The sequence below is a fragment of the Pelodiscus sinensis genome, unplaced genomic scaffold (assembly GCF_049634645.1).
Source record: "Pelodiscus sinensis isolate JC-2024 unplaced genomic scaffold, ASM4963464v1 ctg67, whole genome shotgun sequence".
Taxonomy (NCBI): Eukaryota; Metazoa; Chordata; order Testudines; family Trionychidae; genus Pelodiscus; species Pelodiscus sinensis.
Window position 1 is genome coordinate 488,994 of NW_027465935.1, and position 22,003 is coordinate 510,996.

The 22,003-nt window shown below is 52.8% G+C and overlaps 1 protein-coding gene across 2 annotated transcripts; it reads right to left on the reverse strand.

Moving 5' to 3' along the window:
- Positions 1-1,741: 1,741 nt before the first annotated feature.
- SF3A1 (splicing factor 3a subunit 1) lies at positions 1,742-21,831 on the reverse strand. 2 transcript variants are annotated; one of them, XM_075917002.1, is made up of 16 exons: positions 21,672-21,831; positions 17,232-17,347; positions 14,424-14,628; positions 12,005-12,262; positions 10,758-10,832; positions 9,330-9,480; positions 8,281-8,474; positions 7,730-7,847; positions 6,961-7,146; positions 6,746-6,867; positions 5,928-6,167; positions 5,457-5,667; positions 4,305-4,456; positions 3,963-4,064; positions 3,733-3,804; positions 1,742-2,460 (listed from the first exon to the last, which is right to left on the reverse strand). In XM_075917002.1, the coding sequence occupies exons 1-16, from the start codon at positions 21,732-21,734 to the stop codon at positions 2,359-2,361; spliced, it is 2,367 nt and encodes a 788-aa protein (XP_075773117.1). In that variant the 5' UTR covers positions 21,735-21,831; the 3' UTR covers positions 1,742-2,358. The 2 variants fall into 2 exon arrangements, with proteins under 2 accessions (XP_075773117.1, XP_075773116.1); XM_075917001.1 differs by having other exon boundaries at positions 5,457-5,682.
- Between the last annotated feature and the right edge of the window lie 172 nt (positions 21,832-22,003).

Consider the following 22,003-nt stretch of genomic DNA (forward strand, 5'->3'; position numbering starts at 1 on the left):
CTGATTGGTCGCTCTCGAAGAGCACCGCCCTCCTCACGCAGCGGCTGGGCTGCCAATCATCAACCCTCCCTCTCCGCCCCCCCTCCCGTCTAACCACGGGCACGTGACGTGGCGCGTCTGAACAGCTGGGGGCACGTGGGCTGGCGTCTGTGAACAGCTGGGGGCACATGGGCTGGCGTCTGTGAACAGCTGGGGGCACGTGGGCTGGCGTCTGTGAACAGCTGGAGGCTGGCACATCTGTGAACAGCTGGGGGCACATGGGCTGGCGTCTGTGAACAGCTGGGGGCACATGGGCTGGCATCTGTGAACAGCTGGGGGCTGGCATCTGTGAACAGCTGGGGGCTGGCACACCTGTGAACAGCTGGAGGCTGGCACACCTGTGAACAGCTGGGGGCACATGGGCTGGCATCTGTGAACAGCTGGGGGCTGGCACACCTGTGAACAGCTGGGGGCTGGCACACCTGAGAACAGCTGGGGGCACATGGGCTGGCACATCTGTGAACAGCTGGGGGCACATGGGCTGGCATCTGTGAACAGCTGGGGGCTGGCACATCTGAGAACAGCTGGGAGCTCATGGGCTGGACCATCTGTAAACAACTGGGGGGGCACTTAAGCTGAAGTGCTGTGAACGGGGGGGGGGGGGGCTTACGGGCTGGCACATCTATGTACAGCTGGGGGGACACGTGGACCGGAATTCTGTGAACAGCTGAGGGGGGCACGTGGACTGGCACCTCTGTGAACAGCAGCTGGATCGTCCGCACAGCCGGGGGGCAAAATGGCCAGCTGCTGCCCTTCCCCGCCAGCTGCGTGATGCCTTCCTAGGATCCGACAGGCAAACTCGTTTTAACTGCAGGCGGGCCCACGCTCTGGCTCTTGCGGGGGAATTTTCCTGGCTCCTACGCGAGACATGAGTACACTGGAAGGGAGTCTTTCTCCTGGATGCTTCATAGATAGTCCTGAGAACTAAATCCCCTTAACTCAGCCCCACTTCCATGTCTTTCCCTCCCTGCCCTCCACTGACGGTGCAGTTGGGCGGGGGAACGTGTTTTCTTAAAAAATACCGAGCAGTCCGGCGGCGCTTCGAGACTATCAAAAATATCGATAGTAGCATGAGCCTGCGGGAGCAAAACCCACGTCCTCCACTGAGCTGGAACGGAAAAACGAGAGCCCAGGATTTGCGACAAGGAGTCCCAGATGTAAGTGCGCTAAGGTGCCCCAGGAATCCTTGTCGCTTTTGCAGATCCAGACTAACACGGCGACCCCTCGGATACTTAACCCAGAATTTGTAACAAAAAAAAAACGATAACAAGAGGTGGGAATTCCTTAGGCCTGCACCACCTGATATCCCTTGTACTAGCTGAACCGCTCTAGTCCGGCACACTCGAGAGCTGACTGGTGCCGAACCAGAGAATTTGCCGGACCCCAGGACAGCAATGCTGCTAGAAAATATTAACAACACTGTTACTGAGCTGTTAGAAGACATTGGGGGGTAAATTAGAGCGAAATCGCGGCACAGAACACAGCCAGCCAGGTCTGCTGGCGGTAAACAACCCTTATGGGACCCCGGGAAACTTGGCCACCCCTATACGAGGCCGCCCGGAGAACTAACATCACGGATGTTGCCGGACCAGCGAGGTTCAGCCTGTAACGTGAAATACGCGAGCTGGGTTTGAACCAGGGAGAGGGGCGTGAGTGCTCCGGAGTTGTGTAAGCGTCGATATACAGGTCTACCACCATGCGATTCCCCACTGCGATTTGAACTTTATTAAAACAAGTCACACGCTGTACAGGATGATCAGAAAGACACAATCTCAAAGCCTCAATCAAAGGCAACGGAGAAGTCGATCCAAAGGCGGCTAAAATCCTAAAATAATCACGGCAGCAGAGTCTGGCATGTACATGTCACAGAAGACTAAGGGGGTTACTACACTAAATAAAGGACTTCTCGATTACAAAAACGGGTCGGCGAAAAGGCGAGCATTTTAGTCAAGCAGGCGATATTCCCTGGAGCATCGCAAAACGAGGATGGTTTTAAAGTCCGATCGAGACCGGACTTCTTAACCGAAATGCTGCCGTTGCTGCTGTAGGGAATTATATGGAAAAAGAGAGAACGAAGAACAGCGTCACACATACTACAAGCGCTGCTGAAATTACCACCAAATCACAACATTTATAGAGTTTTGTCTGGGTGATACAAGTTCTCGCCCCGCCCTGTCCTAGTCTGACTGAAACAGGACGAAAATAATCACTAGTTCCCAAGCGAGGATTGGTAAGCATCACCGGTTGATGTTTCTGCTTGTCGGGGTCTCCAGACGTGGCAAGATTCTCGTCGTGGGGCGCACACGAAGGGCGGAACGCCTACTTCTTCCGGCCGCCTCTTTCTTTGAGCGCCAAGTGGATCACGGCGCCGTTTATCATGTTGTAGTACGCCAGAGAGTTGGAATCCTTGATGAAAATGCCCTGCGAAAGACACCACGGGAGGTTGGCTTCGAGAAAGTCCCCCCAATCAGGAAGTTTCCCGCTAAACTCGGAGGGACCCAAATGGCTCGGTGTACAGCAGTGTTTTTTAAACGTTTCAAGACCGAGAAACGCCAACAATTTTTTTTTTATGTACAGCGTTTTTTAAACGTTTTAAGACCGAGAAACGCCAACAATTTTTTTTTATGTACAGCGTTTTTTAAACGTTTTAAGACCAAGAAACGCCAACAATTTTTTTTTATGTACAGCGTTTTTTAAACGTTTTAAGACCGAGAAACGCCAACAATTTTTTTTTTATGTACAGCAGCGTTTTTTAAACGTTTCAAGACCGAGAAACACCAACCATTTTTTTTTTATGTACAGCAGCGTTTTTTAAACGTTTCAAGACCGAGAAACACCAACCATTTTTTTTTTATGTACAGCAGTGTTTTTTAAACTTTTTAAGACCGAGAAACACCAACCATTTTTTTTTTTATGTACAGGAGTGTTTTTTAAACTTTTTAAGACCGAGAAACACCAACAAATTTTTTTTTTATGAGACATACCAAGGATTTTTCTGTTGAAAAAAAAAACAAAAAAAAACCTCCGGTGTGCCGCAGAACAGTTTAAGAAACACTGCAGCCAGATGTAGAGGAGCCGAGTGATAAGATTTCTGGTTCAGCGCGGTCCCAGTATTACCATGTTGCAGAGAAAACGAGTTTAGTCTTTTTCACCTTTAACAGCCGGGGTTTGGCCCAAAAGCGAATTCTTTGGAGGATCAGAGCCGAAATCTCACCTGGTTTTAAGTGCGCATGCCTGTGTGTGTGCCGGACTACATCTGTGCCGTTATTAAAAGAGTTTTTGTTTTATTTCCCCCTCGTTTTTAATCAGCTCAGCAACCTAGGCAGGAAACGCCAAAATTGGCAGAGATGTGTTCCTTTCCGGCTGGTTTACGAGGGCTTTAACACCCGACTTGGCACTTGATTATACTTTGCTTCCCTGGAGCGCTTTGCTATTTTGATGTCCCGCACCTACAAACGTGCAAAAGGTGCGATTTTCACGGGCAAACCCGGTCGTTCCTCACACACGTGGTCTTTGGACGAAAGCCATGGGGACTGTCTCGTTTTGCGCACACAAGAATACGAAGCAGCATGGCTCCGAAGCAGCTGCTATTTGGTACCCCCATAAACACCCAGGCCTCCCCAGGTGCTACTTCTACCCCCAGAAACAGGGCAGGCTCAAGTATAAAAGGAACCCGGGGAAGTTAATGCTCACCTCGTATTGCAGCTTCTGTTTCCCCGCCGGCATCCCGGTGGCCTCGTGGATCTTAACCTTTATCACGGAGACCTAAACACAAGCACAGGGCTCAGTGGCTCGGGCCAGCTCCGATCACGCCCCCTCCACCGCCCCCCTTCGATGTCCCCTCCCCACAGACTCCCGAATGCAGAGCGTCAGCCAGGCGGCTTTGACGCCGGCAAACCAGCGATGGAAGAGCGGGGGTGTACCTGATCGGAGAGCGGAAGGGTGAACACAAGCACCTGTCCACTCAGCTTCCATTCGGTCTTGTCCTGCATGTTGGGCACCTGGACTTTAACGGTGACCGGACCCTAGGAAAAACGTTCGGCGTGGTTACCTACACAGCTGGGCCTCCGCACGCACGGCCCTCCCGTAAGGTCTGACCTCCCTGTGCCACGCTGCTCTCCAGCGCGTGAGTTGCGGTACCCAACTCAATTAACTCGGCTGCTCTGGGCCCGGGGGGAACTATTTCAGAGACGGCCTCTTCTGGAGAGAGACCCCATCTCCCCAGTGCTGAGAGTTCTCGCGAGTGCGATTCATGAAACCCAAACCTTGTTCCGGCGCAGGAACTCCTCCTCCGGCATCAGACTGTCCTCGCTTTTCGGTTTCTTAGACATAGGCTCGTCCTCCATGGGTGGCGGGGGGTGAGGCGGCATCGGCGCCGGGGCAGGGACCGGAGCCACCGGAGGGGCGGGGACAAAGGCTGGAATAGGAGAGGGAAGAGTTGCATACACATCTCCCCACGACACTCAGCAACACACAGCGCTGCAGTGGGTTGGCGGGGACCCGAGCGGAACTACGAGACAAGGAGGAAGTTGACATGCCTAGCGGTCACACAAACACGTCGTGCTACTATAGGCCTTGAAGAGACCGGGGGGGATAAACAGCGGCGTACGCTTTTGCTCACGCGGAGAGGTAACGAAAAGTCCCGTGGCACGTGATAGACGAACGGATTTATCGGAGCAGAAGCTTTCGTGGGCAACGACGCACTTTGCCAGATGCGTGGCGTGGAAATTCCAGAGGCAGGTATAAGAGAGGGGAGTGTGTGTGTACACGTACGTACGTACGTACGTATGTACGTACGCACACACACACACACACCCCCCCCTCTGCCTCTGGAATTTCCACTCCACGCATCTGACAAAGTGGATCTTTGCCCCCGAAAGCTTCTGCTCCGATAAATCCGTTCGTCTATAACGTGCCACGGGACTTTTCGTCGTTTTGGCCAATTCCGACTAACACGGCGACCCCTCGGATATTTGTGGAAAGGTAAGAAGTCCCCGTCAGACAGATCTCAATGTAACGCTGGTTTGAAAAGGACTCTAGTTAAACAGCCGGTGAGTTACGGCTGTAGTTGTGAGTCTCCCAGGACGGGAGAGAAAATGTCGCATTGGACCAATTTCGGTTGTGAGAGAGAGGAGCTTTCAAGCTTACTCGAAGGTCTTTCCCAGGACCGGCCAAGCCGGAAGGGAGAGCAGACACCATCAGACACCGCTGGCGCCTCTAGCAATGCCATGAATACTTTAAAGAGGGGCCAACGTTGGACAGAAGGGCAGCCAAAAGCCAAGAACGCCACCAAAGGATCCTAGCTGAGCGCCATAAACAATTCTGCACCCGTGGCTGCCAAGCCAGGTACGATTCCCGACGCGTAAGGCAGAAAGGAGTCGATGCAAGGCGGCCGAAAAGCGACGCAACTCACTCACCTGTTGGGACTATCATGGGAGGCGGGCGAGGGGCCATCATGGGGGGTCCGGATGGGGGCATCGGGACAACATTGATGCGCGGGGCGTGGATGATCGGGGGCATGGGGCCGGTGATGACCGAGCCGGGAGGGATCCGGACCACCGAAGTCATAGGAGGCCGTGGCATGACCGGGACGGCAGAAACGACTGTGGTACGAACAGGCGGCGGCATCTGAAAAGAAGACATCTACTACCAGGTGCGGCATTCAGTTGGTTCCTGCTGACGGGGGGGGGGGGGGGGGGGATGCGCCGTATCTTTCGGCGGCTCGGACGCAAGCGGAGACGCGTGGGGTGGGGATCTGGCCCGAAAGCCGCAGCGGGATCCGGTGGACTGTTGAGAACTAACTCGGCCAAGCGGTCCCCGAACGCGCCCCTCACCCGGTGACCCGTTTCCGCGGCGATGAAACCCCCGTTGGCAGGAGGAATGCTTACTGACGGCGGGCGCGGCACAGCTGCGATTGAAGGAGAGATCGGCGGGGGATTGGGCACCGAGGAAGGTGGCGGCTGAGGCATCTCATTGGGCTTGCTGGGACCGATCTTCTCTTTGCTGTCGTCTTCCGGCACCAACCCCTTGGCCTTGTGAATGGCTTCGATCTGCTCTTGCAGGGTGATGTTGGCCTGCGCGGCCTGCTGCGTGCGAGCCATGCTGCCCGAGTGGCCATCCCAGGTCACCTGCAAGAGACACGGAGGAGAACTTAGCTCTGATCGGACTAGCAGGTGGGTGAGGGATAAACGGACGGTAAGGTGGACAGAAAGCTGGCTAGACTGTCGGATCCAACGGGTCGGGATCGATGGCGGGATGGCGGGCGGTTTCTAGCGAGCCCCCCACAGATCGGTTCTAGGACCGGTTTCGTTCAACATCTTTAACTTCAACTCCCTGAGGGCGGGGGGGTCCAAAAAGGATGGAGAGAGGCTGTTCTCAGTGAAGGCAGATAGCAGAAGAAGGAGCAATGGGCTCAAGTTGTGGTGGGAGAGGTCCAGGTTGGATATTAGGAAAAACGATTTCCCTAGGCAGGTGGGGAAGCGCCGGGATGGGTTCCCTAGGGAAGTAGTGGAATCTCCGTCCCTAGAGGTGTTTAAGTCTCGGCTTGACAAAGCCCTGGCTGGGTTGATTTAGTTGGGATTGGTCCTGCCTAGAGCAGGGGGCTGGACTTGACCTTCTGAGGTCTCTTCCAGCTCTAGGTTTCACCACGGAGACGCCCGATTCTACAATTCAGGGCAGCAAGGTCCCCGCAGGGTTTGCTCCGCACCTTTTCCTCTGGCTTCTGGATCTCCTCTTCGCCAATCTTCTTCCCGATCGCCGTCTCCTCCACACCGAAGATATCCGTACGGCGCTCAGCCAGCTGCTTCAGGCTGCTCTCGATATCCAAACCTGCCGACAGGCAGAGAGAGAGGGGAAAAGACGTTCGATGTTTTCTCGCGCGTGATAGAACTCGGGGAACCTTCAGAGAGGCACCCGACTAACCTGGGGCATAGACCTCGTCGTCAGTCTGTTTCTCCCGGATAGACCGATCCCTCTGTTCCAGCCAACGGGGATCCAGGAGTCCGATTCGCATGTGCTCTTGCATTTTACTGGCAGGTATCTTCTCGCCCGTGATGGGAGAGACGAGATATTCATCCGGGGCTGGCGCAGGTGGTAACGGCTTGGAGGCTGAAGGAGCAAAGCCACACGGTTAAACATGCCTCACCTAATCACATCTCGGGGGGACTATTCCGTAAAGTGCAATTGCTCGTTGTCACCAAATCGAGACGGTGCTGGGTCCTGCCGGGAGGGCAGGGGACTGGACTCGATGACCTCTCGAGGTCCCTTCCAGTTCTAGTGCTCTGTGATTCCACAGACATCGACCAGGGACGGTCTAGAGCAATGTTTCTTAAACTTTTTAAGACTGAGGAACACCAAATTTTTTTTTTTATGAGGAACATCAAGGGTTTTTTTTGTTGACCAAAAAAAAGGGGGGGGAGGGAGGGCAGGGAAGGGCCAAAGGGTCGGGGGAAAGGTACTGAGAAAAAAAAAGTTAAAAGGTTGCCTGCCCCTTTAAGGGCGGCCATTTTGAATTCTGTTGTTTTCCGCAGCACACGTCCGACTGCCTCCTGGCACACCGGTGTGCCGTGGAACACAGTTTAAGAAACACCGGTCTAAACATTGCTTGGTCCTGCCGGGAGGGCAGGGGACTGGATTTGATGACCTCTCGAGGGTCCTTACGGTTCTAGCGTGTTATGGAACGCCAACGTACCTTTGGGATCGTAATCCTTCCGCACAATGACCTGGTCCGGAGTTGGAGGCAGAGGAGGCGGCATTGGGGTGTCCGGCGGAGGCGGGACTTTTTGACTCTCGTCTTCGTCATCGGAACCCTTCAATGAAAACAACGCTTACCCGTGTGCTCTGGAGTAACTATTACAGAAGTGAAACCGGTTTTCCTTTTTGCGTCCCCACACTTCTTGTTTTTCCATTTGCTGACGGTTTCCCCGTGGGAAACCTCAAGCCACTTGAAATGTCAGAAGTTCACACGCTCCAACCCAACGTAGCTAGAGAGATGCTTAAAATAGCCACAAGGGAAAATGAACTCAAAAATGCCTCTCTCTCTAGCTCGGGCAGCGCAGAAGTAAGGATGGCAAATACCGTAACTCCTCGAAAACAGCGTCGTGACCCCCTCTGTAGCTGCCTGTTGGGTCAGAACTAGGGATGTTTATTTGCAGCAGTTGTACGCTGGCATGCGGAGGGTGGGGAGGCCAGGCCGGAAACATGTTATCAGTGAAAGGAGCCGTGATCACGCCGGCTACCTACCTCGTCCATATCCTGCACTCGCGTGTCTTGGTCTAGTTGAGAGGGGGTCTCGTCGTTCTTCTCTTGCTTTTCGTCTTCGTCATCTGACTCCACCTCCATCTCCACCTCCTCGCTTTCCCCAAACTTCTCGTAGCGCTCCTGGATCAGTATGCGAGCGCCCAGTTCCTCGGGCGTGGTGGGAGGAGGGAAGTTTCCTGCAACCAAGAAAGGCAAACGGGTGGGCTTCTCTAGCACAGGCTGAAGGCGGCAGAGAAAAGGAAGGTGCTACCACAACGGGATGTTAATACAGCCACGGGACTCAGGGGCTTGGTTTTCAGACGCCAGCGCAGGATTCCCCGTCACAAAGAAAGCAGGACCGGTGACGTCACTACCTGCCGAATAGACCGCCCGGCGCTCAGCCGAGAAAGCTTTGCGGGTCACGTTTTAAAGGGTTGTCCTACTACAGGGGTGGTCAGCCCATTTAACAAAAAGACGACAAACGGTCTGGTAGCACTTTATAGGCTAACGAAACATGTGGACGGGATCAGGAGCTTTCGTTAGTCTAGAAAGTGCTACCGGACCATTTGTTCTTTTTTTTCCTGTAACAGACTAACTCAGCGACCCCCTGACGCTCATGAACATTTAACAAAGAGAGCCAAAACGGTGGCGGAAAAAATGAGATGAGCCGCACCGCTATTGTTAAGCCAAAAAAAAAAAAGGAGGCCGTCCCTTTAAGAAACAGAAAAAAAAAAGAGGCCACCCCTTTAAGTAACAGGAAAAAAAAAGGAGGCTGTCTCTTTAAGAAACAGACCTAGGCTTTGTGGCCAGTAATGGTCACCATCTTGGGTGCCATTTTTGCATCACCACCGCGGTGAGCACAGAAGAGCCGGGGCAGGCGGAGGGACGCGCAGGAGCGGCTTTGTGAGCAGCACTTTTGGGGGAGAAGAGCCGCATGCGGCCACCCTGACCTACCAGGAGCATATTTTTGATTACAGCATCTTCCAGCGGCAGGCAGGTATTATCCCCACTGAACACAGACCCAGAGCGGGTACGTCCCTTCGGTTTCCTACCTTGCTCGCCGGGCTGGAAGTCCACGGTTTCCACCACGACAAAGTCATGCCAGTCAATCTGAGCATAAGCGACACGCTCCTTCTCTTTCTCCTCCTCTTCCTTCTTCCTCTCTCGTTCCTGGAATTTGGCCCACTCCACTCGGTAGCACACCTGTACGGGGTCACAGAAACGGGAAAGGCACGTCACAGTTGACAAAGAAAAACACAGCAGCAGGGCAAAACTCTCGGCCTCGAAGGTGCAGTTTGCTTGAGTAGGGGCTGCAGATTCGGCCGGCCAACCTTTCGGAGTAACGGTGAAACTTGCGACGGTGAAACTTGCGACGGACAGCTCTCGAATCACACCTGCAAATGTTTGGCGGACTTCTCACAAACCTGCCGAACCCCGTCCCAAACGGCAAATACGGTCTGCTGAAGGAAAACCTTCGTGTCTGAAGATCTGAGACACTGGAGAGGAAGAAACCCCCATGCGGATCCGCCTAGTTGGCGTGACTGCGATCTTATATTAGAAACTCGAAGGGATGGGAAAATGCTTTTTGCAGTAAAACGTCATGAAGATATTACTCCCCAGGGCTATGTTTCTTACTTTTTAAGACCGAAGAACACCGAACGTTTTTTTTTTTTAATGGAAAACACCAAGGATTTTTTTGTTGAGGGGAAAAAAAAGCCCCCAGGGAAAAGTTGTTGAGCCAAAAAAAAAAAGGAGGCTTGTCCCTTTAAAGGCAGCCATTTTGAATTCTATTCTCCCCACAATCCACCAGTGTACCCGGGAACTTGCTGCCCTAGAGGAATTCAGCACCACTGGGCCAGGCAGACTTTTGCTTACCAGCTGGGCCCAGGTAGATCTCGCATTGCACTTCAATTCAAAAAGTGATCTTGTGCTTAGAAAGGCTGGAGAGCCCCGGGCTACGGAGATGTCGGCTGCCGCTAGGGCTGTAAAATCCCGGTTAATCAGTTAACCGATGAAACAAACCGATTAGGCAGATCCAGTTCTTGCTGCCGGCCTCCCCTGTACGCTGAAGAAGGGGGCTGTGCCCACGAAAGCTCATGATCCCATCTCCATGTTTTGTTAGTCTTTAAAGTGCTACCAGACTATTGGTTGTTTTTTAATCCTGTACAAACTCGACTACGCCCCTGAAACTTTTGATTATACAGTTATTCTAACAAAAAGTGCAGAATTTTCAAGTATTGTGCCTAGAATTTAATTTTTTGGTGCAAAATTCCCCCAGGAGCAAGACATAAAGCATGCTACACAGTGGCTGATCGGACCGGCTTATTTTCCCACGCTGGGAAATCCAGTTATATTGTTTGTTCTCGTTGTGTTTAGACGTGGCGTCGATCATTAAAAAGAGGCTGAGCTGGAAACCAGAAATTAATTCAGAAACAAGATGAAATGCGTCAGTAGTTTTACGGAAAGTATTCCCAGGTTACCTGATCGAGGACTTCTCGAGGATTTTCAGCCTCCTTCTTGAGTTTGATAAGTAGCCCTTTAGGCGGGATCAAGATCTGAAACACATTTTCGGGAGATCACTAAAGACGATCATAAATTAGTTAAGCAAGCGGTCCTAATGATCTTGTTTCTGCCCTAGACAAAAAGTTAATTTTATGGCTGGATTTCCGGAAGCTACGCTCCATTTCTTCTGTTGCTCCCCTATTTTTAACTATCACCGAGAATCAGGTACAGTATTCTCTGCTATTTCACCTGCTTCTCTTGCTATAAAGGAACAATTTTTTCCTCTGTACGGCTATGTCTAGACTACGCGGCAGTTTCGAAAGAGGATATGCCCATTTCGGGTCTTTCAAAAGTGAAAGTAGCCTAGACGCAATCTTTCTGGAACTCCCCCCTTTTTTCGAAAAGCCGCTCTTCCTCAAAAAATGAGGTTTACGCGGCTTTTCGGGAAAAAACCCGCTTTCGAAAGTGAGATCAAAAGAAGACATGCAAAGGAACCAAGACAAAGACATGGTAAGGAACAATTTTTCCTCTTTACGGCTACGTCTAGACTACGCGGTAGTTTCGAAAGAGGATATGCCCATTTCGGGTCTTTCAAAAGTGAAAGTAGCCTAGACGCAATCTTTCTGGAACTCCCCCCTTTTTTCGAAAAGCCGCTCTTCCTCAAAAAATGAGGTTTACGCGGCTTTTCGAAAAAAACCCGCTTTCGAAAGTGAGATCAAAAGAAGACATGCAAAGGAACCAAGACAAAGACATGGTAAGGAACAATTTTTCCTCTTTACGGCTACGTCTAGACTACGCGGTAGTTTCGAAAAAGGATATGCTCATTTCGGGTCTTTCAAAAGTGAAAGTAGCCTAGACGCGATTTTTCTGGAACTCCTCCCTTTTTTCGAAAAGCCGCTCTTCCTCAAAAAATGAGGTTTACGCGGCTTTTCGGGAAAAATCCCACGTTCGAAAGTGAGATCAAAAGAAGATATGCAAATTCCCGCATATCCTCTTTCGAAACTACCGCGTCGTCTAGACGTACCCTATCACAGTAGCGCTCACAACATCCACTCACGTGAGAGAGCTTATTTTATAAGGAACCATGCACCTTTTTTGGACAGTGAGCAAAATATTCTTTCCCTGTGCCCAAAGAAATGCATGTAGAAGAGGAACGCTTAGACGTGTCATCTCTCTTTCTAGACAGGCTATTTGGTAACGCGGTAAGACTGTTTCCGGGGAGTACCTTGGTGTACTGCTCAACCAGTTTGGTGAAGTAGTTGAAGAGGCTATGTTGCGGACGCAGGAAGTCAAACTGGTAATTCCGCTGTTCCTTCTGCATCAGTTGAGTCAGGAACTGCCGGCCATTCCGTGCGACGAACTGTGCCGTCAGCTTCACCACGTCCAAGTCGAAGGCTGAGATGGAGGGAGGGTCGGCGATGAACTCAAACTCTGGTGGAGGTTCCTTTGGAATGACTGTTTCTTGGATCACCTGAGCCTGGACCTGCAGAGGGAAACTCTGACACTCACTAACTGTAGCCATTGCTCGCTCACTCCTACGTAACCGTTTGGGAAGGCCGGTGGCTTTCATTAACTGGAGGGGGGAAAATGACTAATAGATCCCTAACTGCACGGAAGGGACGAGGTAGTAACATAGTACAGTTCAGCGGTGAGACGTTGAAACAGGCCCACCGTAAAAAGATGAACTCAGACTCCAAACGCAGCTGGAAGCGGAACGGGATGTAGCTAAAATCTCGTAACAGATGTAACCGCAGCACATCTAATCACGAACTCTACAGACTGCAGGTTCAGCTAGTGGCTTCTTGCCCGCTAATGCAAACCTGCTAGGCCCATGAAAGATTAAAACCTTCTTATGCAAAATTCTCCCAAAACAGAGTACAAAATGCAGCTGAAAAGCCAACATAACTGGAGAAAACAGTCCTGGGATAACTCCTTCCGAGTTCATACGTACAAGGCCAACAAAACTCCTTGTACTGACTAAAGGGTCCTGTCAGGCAACTGTCTTCCGGCAGGATGTTCTAGATACACGCAAGACTGGTGATTACATGAATATCTGATCAGGAATGTTCCTGGTCAAGCCAGCATTCAATTGTCATTAAAATGGGATCAATACCTGTAGCAAATTACTTCTCTTAGGGTGTGTCTAAACTACATGGCTCCGTTGATGGAGCCATGTAGATTAGGCTGATCGTCAAAGGGAAATGAAGCCGCGATTTAAATAATCGCAGCTTCATTTAAATTTAAATGGCTGCCGCGCTGAGCCGACAAACAGCTGATCAGCTGTTTGTCTGCTCAGCGCGCTAGTCTGGATGCTCCCGCGCAGACCTGAAAGCCCTTTATCGACCTCCCCGTTATGCCTCGTAGGATGAGGTTTACCGGGGAGGTCAATAAAGGGTTTTCATGTCGACAGGGGAGCGTCCAGACTGCCCCGATCTGCCGACAAACAGCTGATCGGCAGAGTGGGGCAGCCATTTAAATTTAAACGAAGCCGCGATTATTTAAATCGTGGCTTCATTTCCCTTTGCCGAACAAACAAATCTACATGGCTCTGTCAACGGAGCCATGTAGTTTAGACGTACCCTTAGAGATACAAACAAGCTTCTTGGCTCTGGCAAATTTCGGGGCATATGTACGTGCAGAAGAACAAGAGGCCAGGGTGTTACGGGTACATCTACTTATTTTGGAATAACGCCCGTCATTCCGAAATAACCATGCGAGCGCCTACAGTGAGCCCGTTATTCTGAAATAACCATGCAAGCGCCAACACAGCTAGCCCGTTATTCCAAAATAACCATGCAAACGCCAACACAGCTAGCCCGTTATTCCAAAATAACCATGCAAACGCCAACACAGCTAGCCCGTTATTCCAAAATAACCATGCAAACGCCAACACAGCTAGCCCGTTATTCCAAAATAACCATGCCAGCGTCTACACAGCTAGCCCGTCATTCCGAAATAATTTCAAAATAACGGGCAGCTTATTTCAGCAGTGGTAAACCTCCTTCCACGAGATATAATCCCTCTCCCGAAACAGCTAGGCTACGTCTACACAGGCGTGTTCTCACACAAAAACTCTTTTGCGGAAGAGTTCTTGCGCAAAAACTCTTCCAGAAGCGAGCGTCTACACTGGCGTGTGCTTTTGCGCAAGAGACGTGCTTTATGATTTTTGTACTTTGTACACCCAAAAATTTCATCGCCTGCCCGGCTACAATTAAGTTGTGTTGCAACAGTAGAAAAAAATTGTGTGCGTCTGAAAACTGTAGGTCCTGCGGCTACTTTTTTGTTTTTTTAAAGGCTTCTTCATTAAAAAACGGTTGAGAAACACTGATGTAGACGTGACGCTGCAGCTATTTCAAAATAGCTCCTACCCCAGGCCATTCAAAGTCATTACTCCCCAGTGTTTCCTGGGTCTCTAATTTAAGGTAGCAGATCCACATTAGGGGAACCTGCCTTGGACCAATTCCCAGGCTTCCTTGTAGCGTCGACACGCAATTTCAAAAGAAGCTATTTTGGAGTATTTCTTCCAGGTAGCTTATTCCGAAGTAATCGTGCAGTGTAGACATATAGAATTCGGCTTGTTTGGGGTGGAAAGCCAAGATCGGAGCCGACCCCCTCCGCGCTAACAAGACTAACGAGCCAGTTACCTTCTGAGGAAGTTGTTGCTGCGCACTTTGCTGCTGTTGCATGACCTTCGGTATGGCAGCCGAGGGTTCCTGGGCCTTGCCCTCTTTGAACTCGCTGACTTTGTGCCGGTAGTAGGCATGGTAGGGATCGTTGGGGTTCAAGAAATTGAACTTGGGGTTGTTTATTTCGTTCTGACGGATTCGAGCTTCAAACTCTGGGCCATTTCTGTGGGGGGGAAAAGCGAGTTGAGGACAGTCAGCATCAACGCTGGAGAAAAGAAACCCGTTTTCTTCACAACTACTAAAAGTAATGGTGGTGCACTAACTTCTCTCCTCCCTTCTGACGACAACTGTGGTCTTCTCCTCACACTATTAAATCTTACTCTTCTAGAAATCTAAATAAATCGGGTCCAATCCACCAGCCACTTGCCGACCAACAGAATACACGTTTACACAAAACTTGGAGTTTTGAGTTTCAGCGCTTCATGACCAATATTTCTTATCATAGAAGAGACCTCAGGAGGTCATCGAGTCCAGCCTCTTGCCCAAAGCAGACCAATCCCAACGGACCAATCTTAAGACAGTTCAAATCACTTACGTCTTTCGTTGCCTGTTTAACAATTTGGCTGTAGATCAAGCAGACTACTGGATTAGGGGAAAGTTTCTAGACTGCTGATTACACCCACGAGAGATTGGTGCAGTAAGGAAGAAAATTGATGCACTTTATTTATGCTTTTCATGCCTTTTTAAGAGGATTCCTAAAAGCGAAAAGTCAGCGACCACGCATTGATCAGATTGTGACGCTGCTTTGAGGGGACCAGAAGCTAATGTCACCAGCTATCCCGGTTCAAGAATTTGCACGAGAGCGGAAGGGGGGTTCCAAAGAGGATGGAGAGAGGCTGTTCACAGTAGTGATGGACGGCAGAACAAGGAGCAATGGGCTCAAGTTACAGCGGGAGAGGTCTAGGTTGGATATTAGGATAAACTATTTCACGAGGAGGGTGGTGAAACGCTGGAATGGGTTACCTAGGGAAGAGGTGGAATCTCCATTCCTAGACGTTTTTAAGTTGAGTTTCAACCTGGCTGGGTTGATTTAGTTGGGATTGGTCCTGACTTGGGCAGGGGGCTGGACTTGACCTTCTGAGGTCTCTTCCAGCTCTATGATTCTCAGGGCTCGATAAGTAATATGATCAAGCGATTTCTCTCCTGCCATCCATCTCCACCCGCTGACTAACAGAGGCTGGGGACACCATTCCTTACCCACCCTGGCTAATAGCCATGCATGGACTTAACCGCCATGAATTTATCATGGAGGAATACGGGAAATCGGAGGAAGAGTGCTCTGTTTTGAAATACCTGCTGTGTAGCCGCACCCTGTTTGGAAATCAGATCTGCAACGGACGTAGCTCAATGTGCGTAGTTTATTTCGAGTTAAGCCCTGCTGTGTAGACACACCCCTACGCTCTAAGCTTCAGACAATGCCAGCATACCAATCTCCACACAAACATTTACCCAACTGAAACGACTAGAAAGACGGACCCATTAATACCTCGTTTGCTATGCCAGTGAGTTAATCAAATCCGACGTAGATCTGATGAGATCTATATAGGACTCCAGTACTATCCCTAACCACATACCAGTTATCTCCTCTGCATCTGTGGCTACGGAACATGCTTAACGTGCCACTTAATCAGGTGAGTTTCTACAAAGGAATTTCACCACCCCGTTACAGAGAGAGACTGCTGAACCGGAATTCATTTATAAATTTTGACGCTAGTAATAGAGAGGTAGCCGTGTTAATCTGATCTTGCTAAAACAAAAGGAAAAACTACGGAGCACTTTAAAGACTAACAAGATGGTTTATTAGGTGATGAGTTTTTGTGGGCCAGACCCACTTCCTCAGATCATATGCTGGAAGAGAAATGGCGTGACCATATATATCAAAGGAATACAATGAAAAAAATGAACGTATTATTAAACTCTCAGCTTGGGCTTGAATAATGCACTACAATAGGGATGGCCAATCCATTCTGGGCAAAGAGTCAAGATATCAGTGGATCCAGTGCAAAGAACCGGGGCAAAGATGTCGAGGGGGGGGGAAAAAAAAGCTCTGTCCCTTTAAGAAAACGCGTTCAGAGGCTTTTTGGCCACATCAGGCTGACGCCACCTTTAATGGCCGCGCCGGACTGCTCCCCTGCCCAAGTGAGCACAAGGAGACGGGAGGAGAGGGCCGTTTTGGGGGAGCGGCTTTACAAGCCACGGGGAGCGGGGGAGAGCGCGTCGCGTGCTGCGGGTTGGCCACAGCTGCACTACAAAGCCAATTTCCCCTGCTTTTGACATTCACATGTTGACATCAAAAGCGATGCATGGGTCACATCCAGCCTACTTAATTAGCTTTATTAACACAAGTCCTAAAATTGATAGGAAACTGCTTTTGCTGTTCTATACACCTTGGATTATCTCCACTCCAACGCCTCTGTTGAAGTGAGTTTTACCCCACAAAAGCTCACAATTCTATGTACGGGACACGGCTACATTTCTATTACAATCCTATATTTGTATTAGTTGCTCCGGTGCCACAGGACTACTCATTTTGAACGTGACACACACGGCTACCCCTCTGAGAACTCTCACAAGCGACAGTTTTTCACCTCCCCGCGGACACCCGAGCACGCTTAGCACTAGTTCTGCTTACAGCAGAAGTCCTGCACCAGAGAGATTCAGAAGTCCTCGATTTCAGTTTCATTTTTAAAAACGTGTTAATCTAAAACCTCACACACTCTGCGTGCTGGTCTAGGAAATAGGAGAGCCCAATCTCCCGTTATTTACCTCGCTACAAAGCTGGCTGTCTTGTCCACGATATTCCTGACTTCTGGAGGAGGGTAAATAATTCCCACAACGGGTTTGGCTGGTGTTGCTGCTTCCTCTTTTGGCTCATCTTCTGGCTGCAGGAAGAACAAACGAGAGGTTTTCTACAGTCCTACCGTATCCCACCTCATTTAATTAAAACAATAATTAAATTGTACATTGTGATTCAGGAGACTAGGTTCTACACGCAGCTCTGATATTGGCTTATAGGGTAATCTTGGCAAATTACTGTCCCCCACCTCGCGCGCACACACACACACACACACACACACACACACACACACACACACACACACACACACACGGTACGTCTAGACTACAGGCTTTTGTCGAGAGGCTCTGACAGATACTGTCGACAAAGAGCACCTAGACGACATCCAGTTCTGTTGACAAAGCAAGCCGCTTTCTCGACACGAGAGTGTAGATGCACTAACGTCTTCTGTTGACAGAATTCTGTCGACAAAAAGCTTTATTCCTCGTAGAACGAGGTTTACCGCCGTCGACAAAACTGCCGCGTTCTGTCGACGTTATGTTATCCCGGGAACTCTTCCTGATTGCTGCGTTATCCCTATGGCAGGCCTGGAACGGTTACTCATTGGGGTGAGACGATCTCTCTCCAATAGGCCAGCAAGGGAAAAATTGTCAGCGAAAAGCTGTTTTAGAAAACGTGTCGGGGAAAAACAGAGAAACTGAAAAGAGGGGAAACAAGGAGACTTAAAACTATGAGTATTTTACACGACAGAGGGACTGCAGGGTGGAAATGGTTACAGACGGATACAGCCGCTATATAAGCATGAGCTTATCGGTTACTGGAACCGTTACATGCAGGCTCCCGCTCAGCCGGCTGCCACCCCGCATTGCTAGCTCTGTATCGGATACAGCGGCAGCAGCGCAGGGTAGAAGCCAGCTCTCTGCAGGCAGGAGTTGCTGCGCACCAGGGCTGTGTCCAGACTCAGGGGTTTTTTTCGGGAAAAGTAGCTTTTTCCGAAAAAACTTCCCCTGCGTCCAGACTCAAGCCGCGTTCTTTCGAAATTAAATCGAAAGAACGCGGCTTTTCTTTCGATGGCGGTAAACCTCATTTCACGAGGAAGAACGCCTTCTTCCGAAAGTTCCTCTTTCGAAAGAAGGCGTTCTTCAATGTAAATAGGGCTTCTTCGAAAGAGAGCATCCAAACTCTCTGGATGCTTTCTTTCGAAAAAGCAAGCCGCTTTTTCGAAAGTTCAACGTGCAGTCTAGACGCTCTCTTTCGAAAGAGGCTCTTTCGAAAGTATCTTTCAAAAGAGCCTCTTTCGAAAGAGGCTTGCAGTCTAGACATAGCCCAGGAGGTGACTTAGAAGCTGACTTCCAGCATGCACCAGCTCCTGGGGCAGCCACGCCAGGATCACGCGCCCGGGGCAGCCACGCCACGATCATGTTCCCGGGGCAGCCACGCCAGGATCATGCGCCCGGGGCAGCCAGGATCATGCGCCCGGGGCAGCCAGGATCATGCGCCCGGGGAAAACAGCTGTCTCCTCGCGGGCTCTGCGGAATAAAGCTTATACAGGAGAGCCTGCATCTAAAGCTTTATACTGCAGAGTCGGCAGTGCGTAACTGCCGAGATATTCATGGTTATCTAATTAACTGCTTTTTTGAATTCATCCTTTGCCCCAGGTGCACAGCACCCCCTAGCGGGGGCCAGGTGACAGAGGGATCAATAGTACGCACACACACCGTGGTCAGTGCCCCTCTGGAGAAAACTAGAGCGCTGGGACAAACACTTGGGTGGCTTTAAGACCGACCCGGATCTGTTTATTCATGAGGTATGACATTGCCCGCATTGGCATATCGCCAGCCTACGACTCTCCAATGGCCAGAGCCAGGCCGCTAGATGACTGCACGCCCGGGGCAGCCGCGCCAGGATCGCGCGCCCGGGGCAGAGAATGCTCTCCCAGCGGCTGGCGGGGCGGTTACCCCAGTGTTTCGAAACCAGTGGTATGAGTCCCTTTAGGGCAATGGTTCCCAAACTTTTCGGCATCACCACCCTGTTTTTGATTTTTGAGAAACCCTCCCACTCACCCACCCCGCAGCAGAACTTGAGCGAAAAGAAAAGAAAAGAAAAGAAAAGAAAAGAAAAGAAAAGAAAAGAAAAGAAAAGAAAAGAAAAAGAAAACTGACCTGGCCGAAAAACAAAAATAGCAGCAAAACTTAGGGGGGGGAGGAGTTGATGGGCCCCCCCCACCACGGAATTTCTTCACGCCCCCCAGTTTGGGAAGCCCGGACTTAGGGGGTACTTGAGAGAAGTCTGGGGGTACGTCACCACCGACATTTGGAGAAAACGGAATTCGGGTTTTCAGTTTGACAGCGCTTGATTCGTTTTGCCCTTTTTACACCCAAAAACGTCATCGCCCGCCCGGCGCCGATGACGTTGTTGCAACAAATGTGTTGCAATGGTGGGGGGGAAAAAAGTGTGTCCCCCCTGAAAATGTTTAGTTTTTTTTAAAGGGATACTTTATGGAGAAAGGTTGAGAAACACAGATTTAACCCACGTGCTCAGGAACTCCCAGAGGTCCCAAAAGTGGGGGGCACGTCCCTGTACTGGGGCACAGGGGGAACCTACAGGCCAGGCCAGCACAGAAGGACCGCTTCCCCCCCAACCCCTTCCTGCCCCCCAGATCTGTTCTGGACCCAGATCTGCTGTGTCCCTGGCCCCCCTGGCCTTGGCAGCTCCGCTCCGAGCCCTGCCCAGGCCCGACCTGTGGGTCTGCCCCCCCCCCCTGCGCCTGTGAGAGGGGGGTCTGGATCTGCCCCCCCCGTGCCTGTGGGGGGGGGGTCTGGATCTGCCCCCCCCCCCGTGCCTGTGGGGGGGGGTCTGGATCTGCCCCCCCCGTGCCTGTGAGGGGGGGGGTCTGGATCTGCCCCCCCCCGTGCCTGTGAGGGGGGGGTCTGGATCTGCCCCCCCCCCGTGCCTGTGAGGGGGGGGGTCTGGATCTGCCTCCCCCCGTGCCTGTGAGGGGGGGTCTGGATCTGCCCCCCCCGTGCCTGAGGGGGGTCTGGATCTGCCCCCCCCGTGCCTGAGGGGGGTCTGGATCTGCCCCCCCCGTGCCTGAGGGGGGTCTGGATCTGCCCCCCCGTGCCTGAGGGGGGTCTGGATCTGCCCCCCCCGTGCCTGAGGGGGGTCTGGATCTGCCCCCCCCCCGTGCCTGTGAGGGGGGTCTGGATCTGCCCCCCCCCCGTGCCTGTGAGGGGGGTCTGGATCTGCCCCCCCCCGTGCCTGTGAGGGGGGGTCTGGATCTGCCCCCCCCTGCCTGTGAAGGGGGGGGTCTGGATCTGCCCCCCCCGTGCCTGTGAAGGGGGGGTCTGGATCTGCCCCCCCCGTGCCTGTGAAGGGGGGGTCTGGATCTGCCCCCCCCGGTGCCTGTGAGGGGGGGTCTGGATCTGCCCCCCCCCGTGCCTGTGAAGGGGGGGTCTGGATCTGCCCCCCCCGGTGCCTGTGAGGGGGGGTCTGGATCTGCCCCCCCCGTGCCTGTGAAGGGGGGGGTCTGGATCTGCCCCCCCCGTGCCTGTGAAGGGGGGGTCTGGATCTGCCCCCCCCGTGCCTGTGAAGGGGGGGTCTGGATCTGCCCCCCCCGTGCCTGTGAAGGGGGGGTCTGGATCTGCCCCCCCCGTGCCTGTGAAGGGGGGGTCTGGATCTGCCCCCCCCGTGCCTGTGAAGGGGGGTCTGGATCTGCCCCCCCCGTGCCTGTGAAGGGGGGTCTGGATCTGCCCCCCCCGTGCCTGTGAAGGGGGGGTCTGGATCTGCCCCCCCCGTGCCTGTGAAGGGGGGGTCTGGATCTGCCCCCCCCGGTGCCTGTGAGGGGGGGTCTGGATCTGCCCCCCCCGTGCCTGTGAAGGGGGGGGTCTGGATCTGCCCCCCCCGTGCCTGTGAAGGGGGGGGTCTGGATCTGCCCCCCCCGTGCCTGTGAAGGGGGGGTCTGGATCTGCCCCCCCCGTGCCTGTGAAGGGGGGGTCTGGATCTGCCCCCCCCGTGCCTGTGAAGGGGGGTCTGGATCTGCCCCCCCCGTGCCTGTGAAGGGGGGTCTGGATCTGCCCCCCCCGTGCCTGTGAAGGGGGGTCTGGATCTGCCCCCCCCGTGCCTGTGAAGGGGGGGTCTGGATCTGCCCCCCCCGTGCCTGTGAAGGGGGGGTCTGGATCTGCCCCCCCCGGTGCCTGTGAGGGGGGGTCTGGATCTGCCCCCCCCGGTGCCTGTGAGGGGGGGTCTGGATCTGACGGGCATGCGCGGGGGGGGCAGATCCAGACCCCCCCCCCAGGCGCGGAGGGCGGGGCCGGGCGCGCCGCGCTCGGGTCACCCTCCCAGCATGCACCGCGCCCCGGGGCCTGCCCGCGCGGGGGGGGGGGAGGGTGCGGGCCCGGCCCGGCCGGTACCTGTTTGGGCTCGGGGGGCGCTGGCTGCGCGGGCGGCAGCGCCTGCACCGGCCCGGCCGGCATGGCGCCTCCTCAGCGGCCTGGCCTGGGGCGACGGGAGCGAGCGGCCGGCGGACACCGACCCAAAATGGCGGCCGCTGCGCGCGCTGCCTCGCCCTGCGTAGCGGCTGCGCGCGCAGCCCAGGGGGACTGTTCTACTCCGGGATTAGGGGGGGGTGTCCGCTGGGCGGCGATACCAGTGGGGTGGGGGCAGCCACGCAGAGCCTGCGCGCGCAGCCCAGGGGGACTGTTCTACTCCGGGATTAGGGGGGTGTCCGCTGGGCGGCGATACC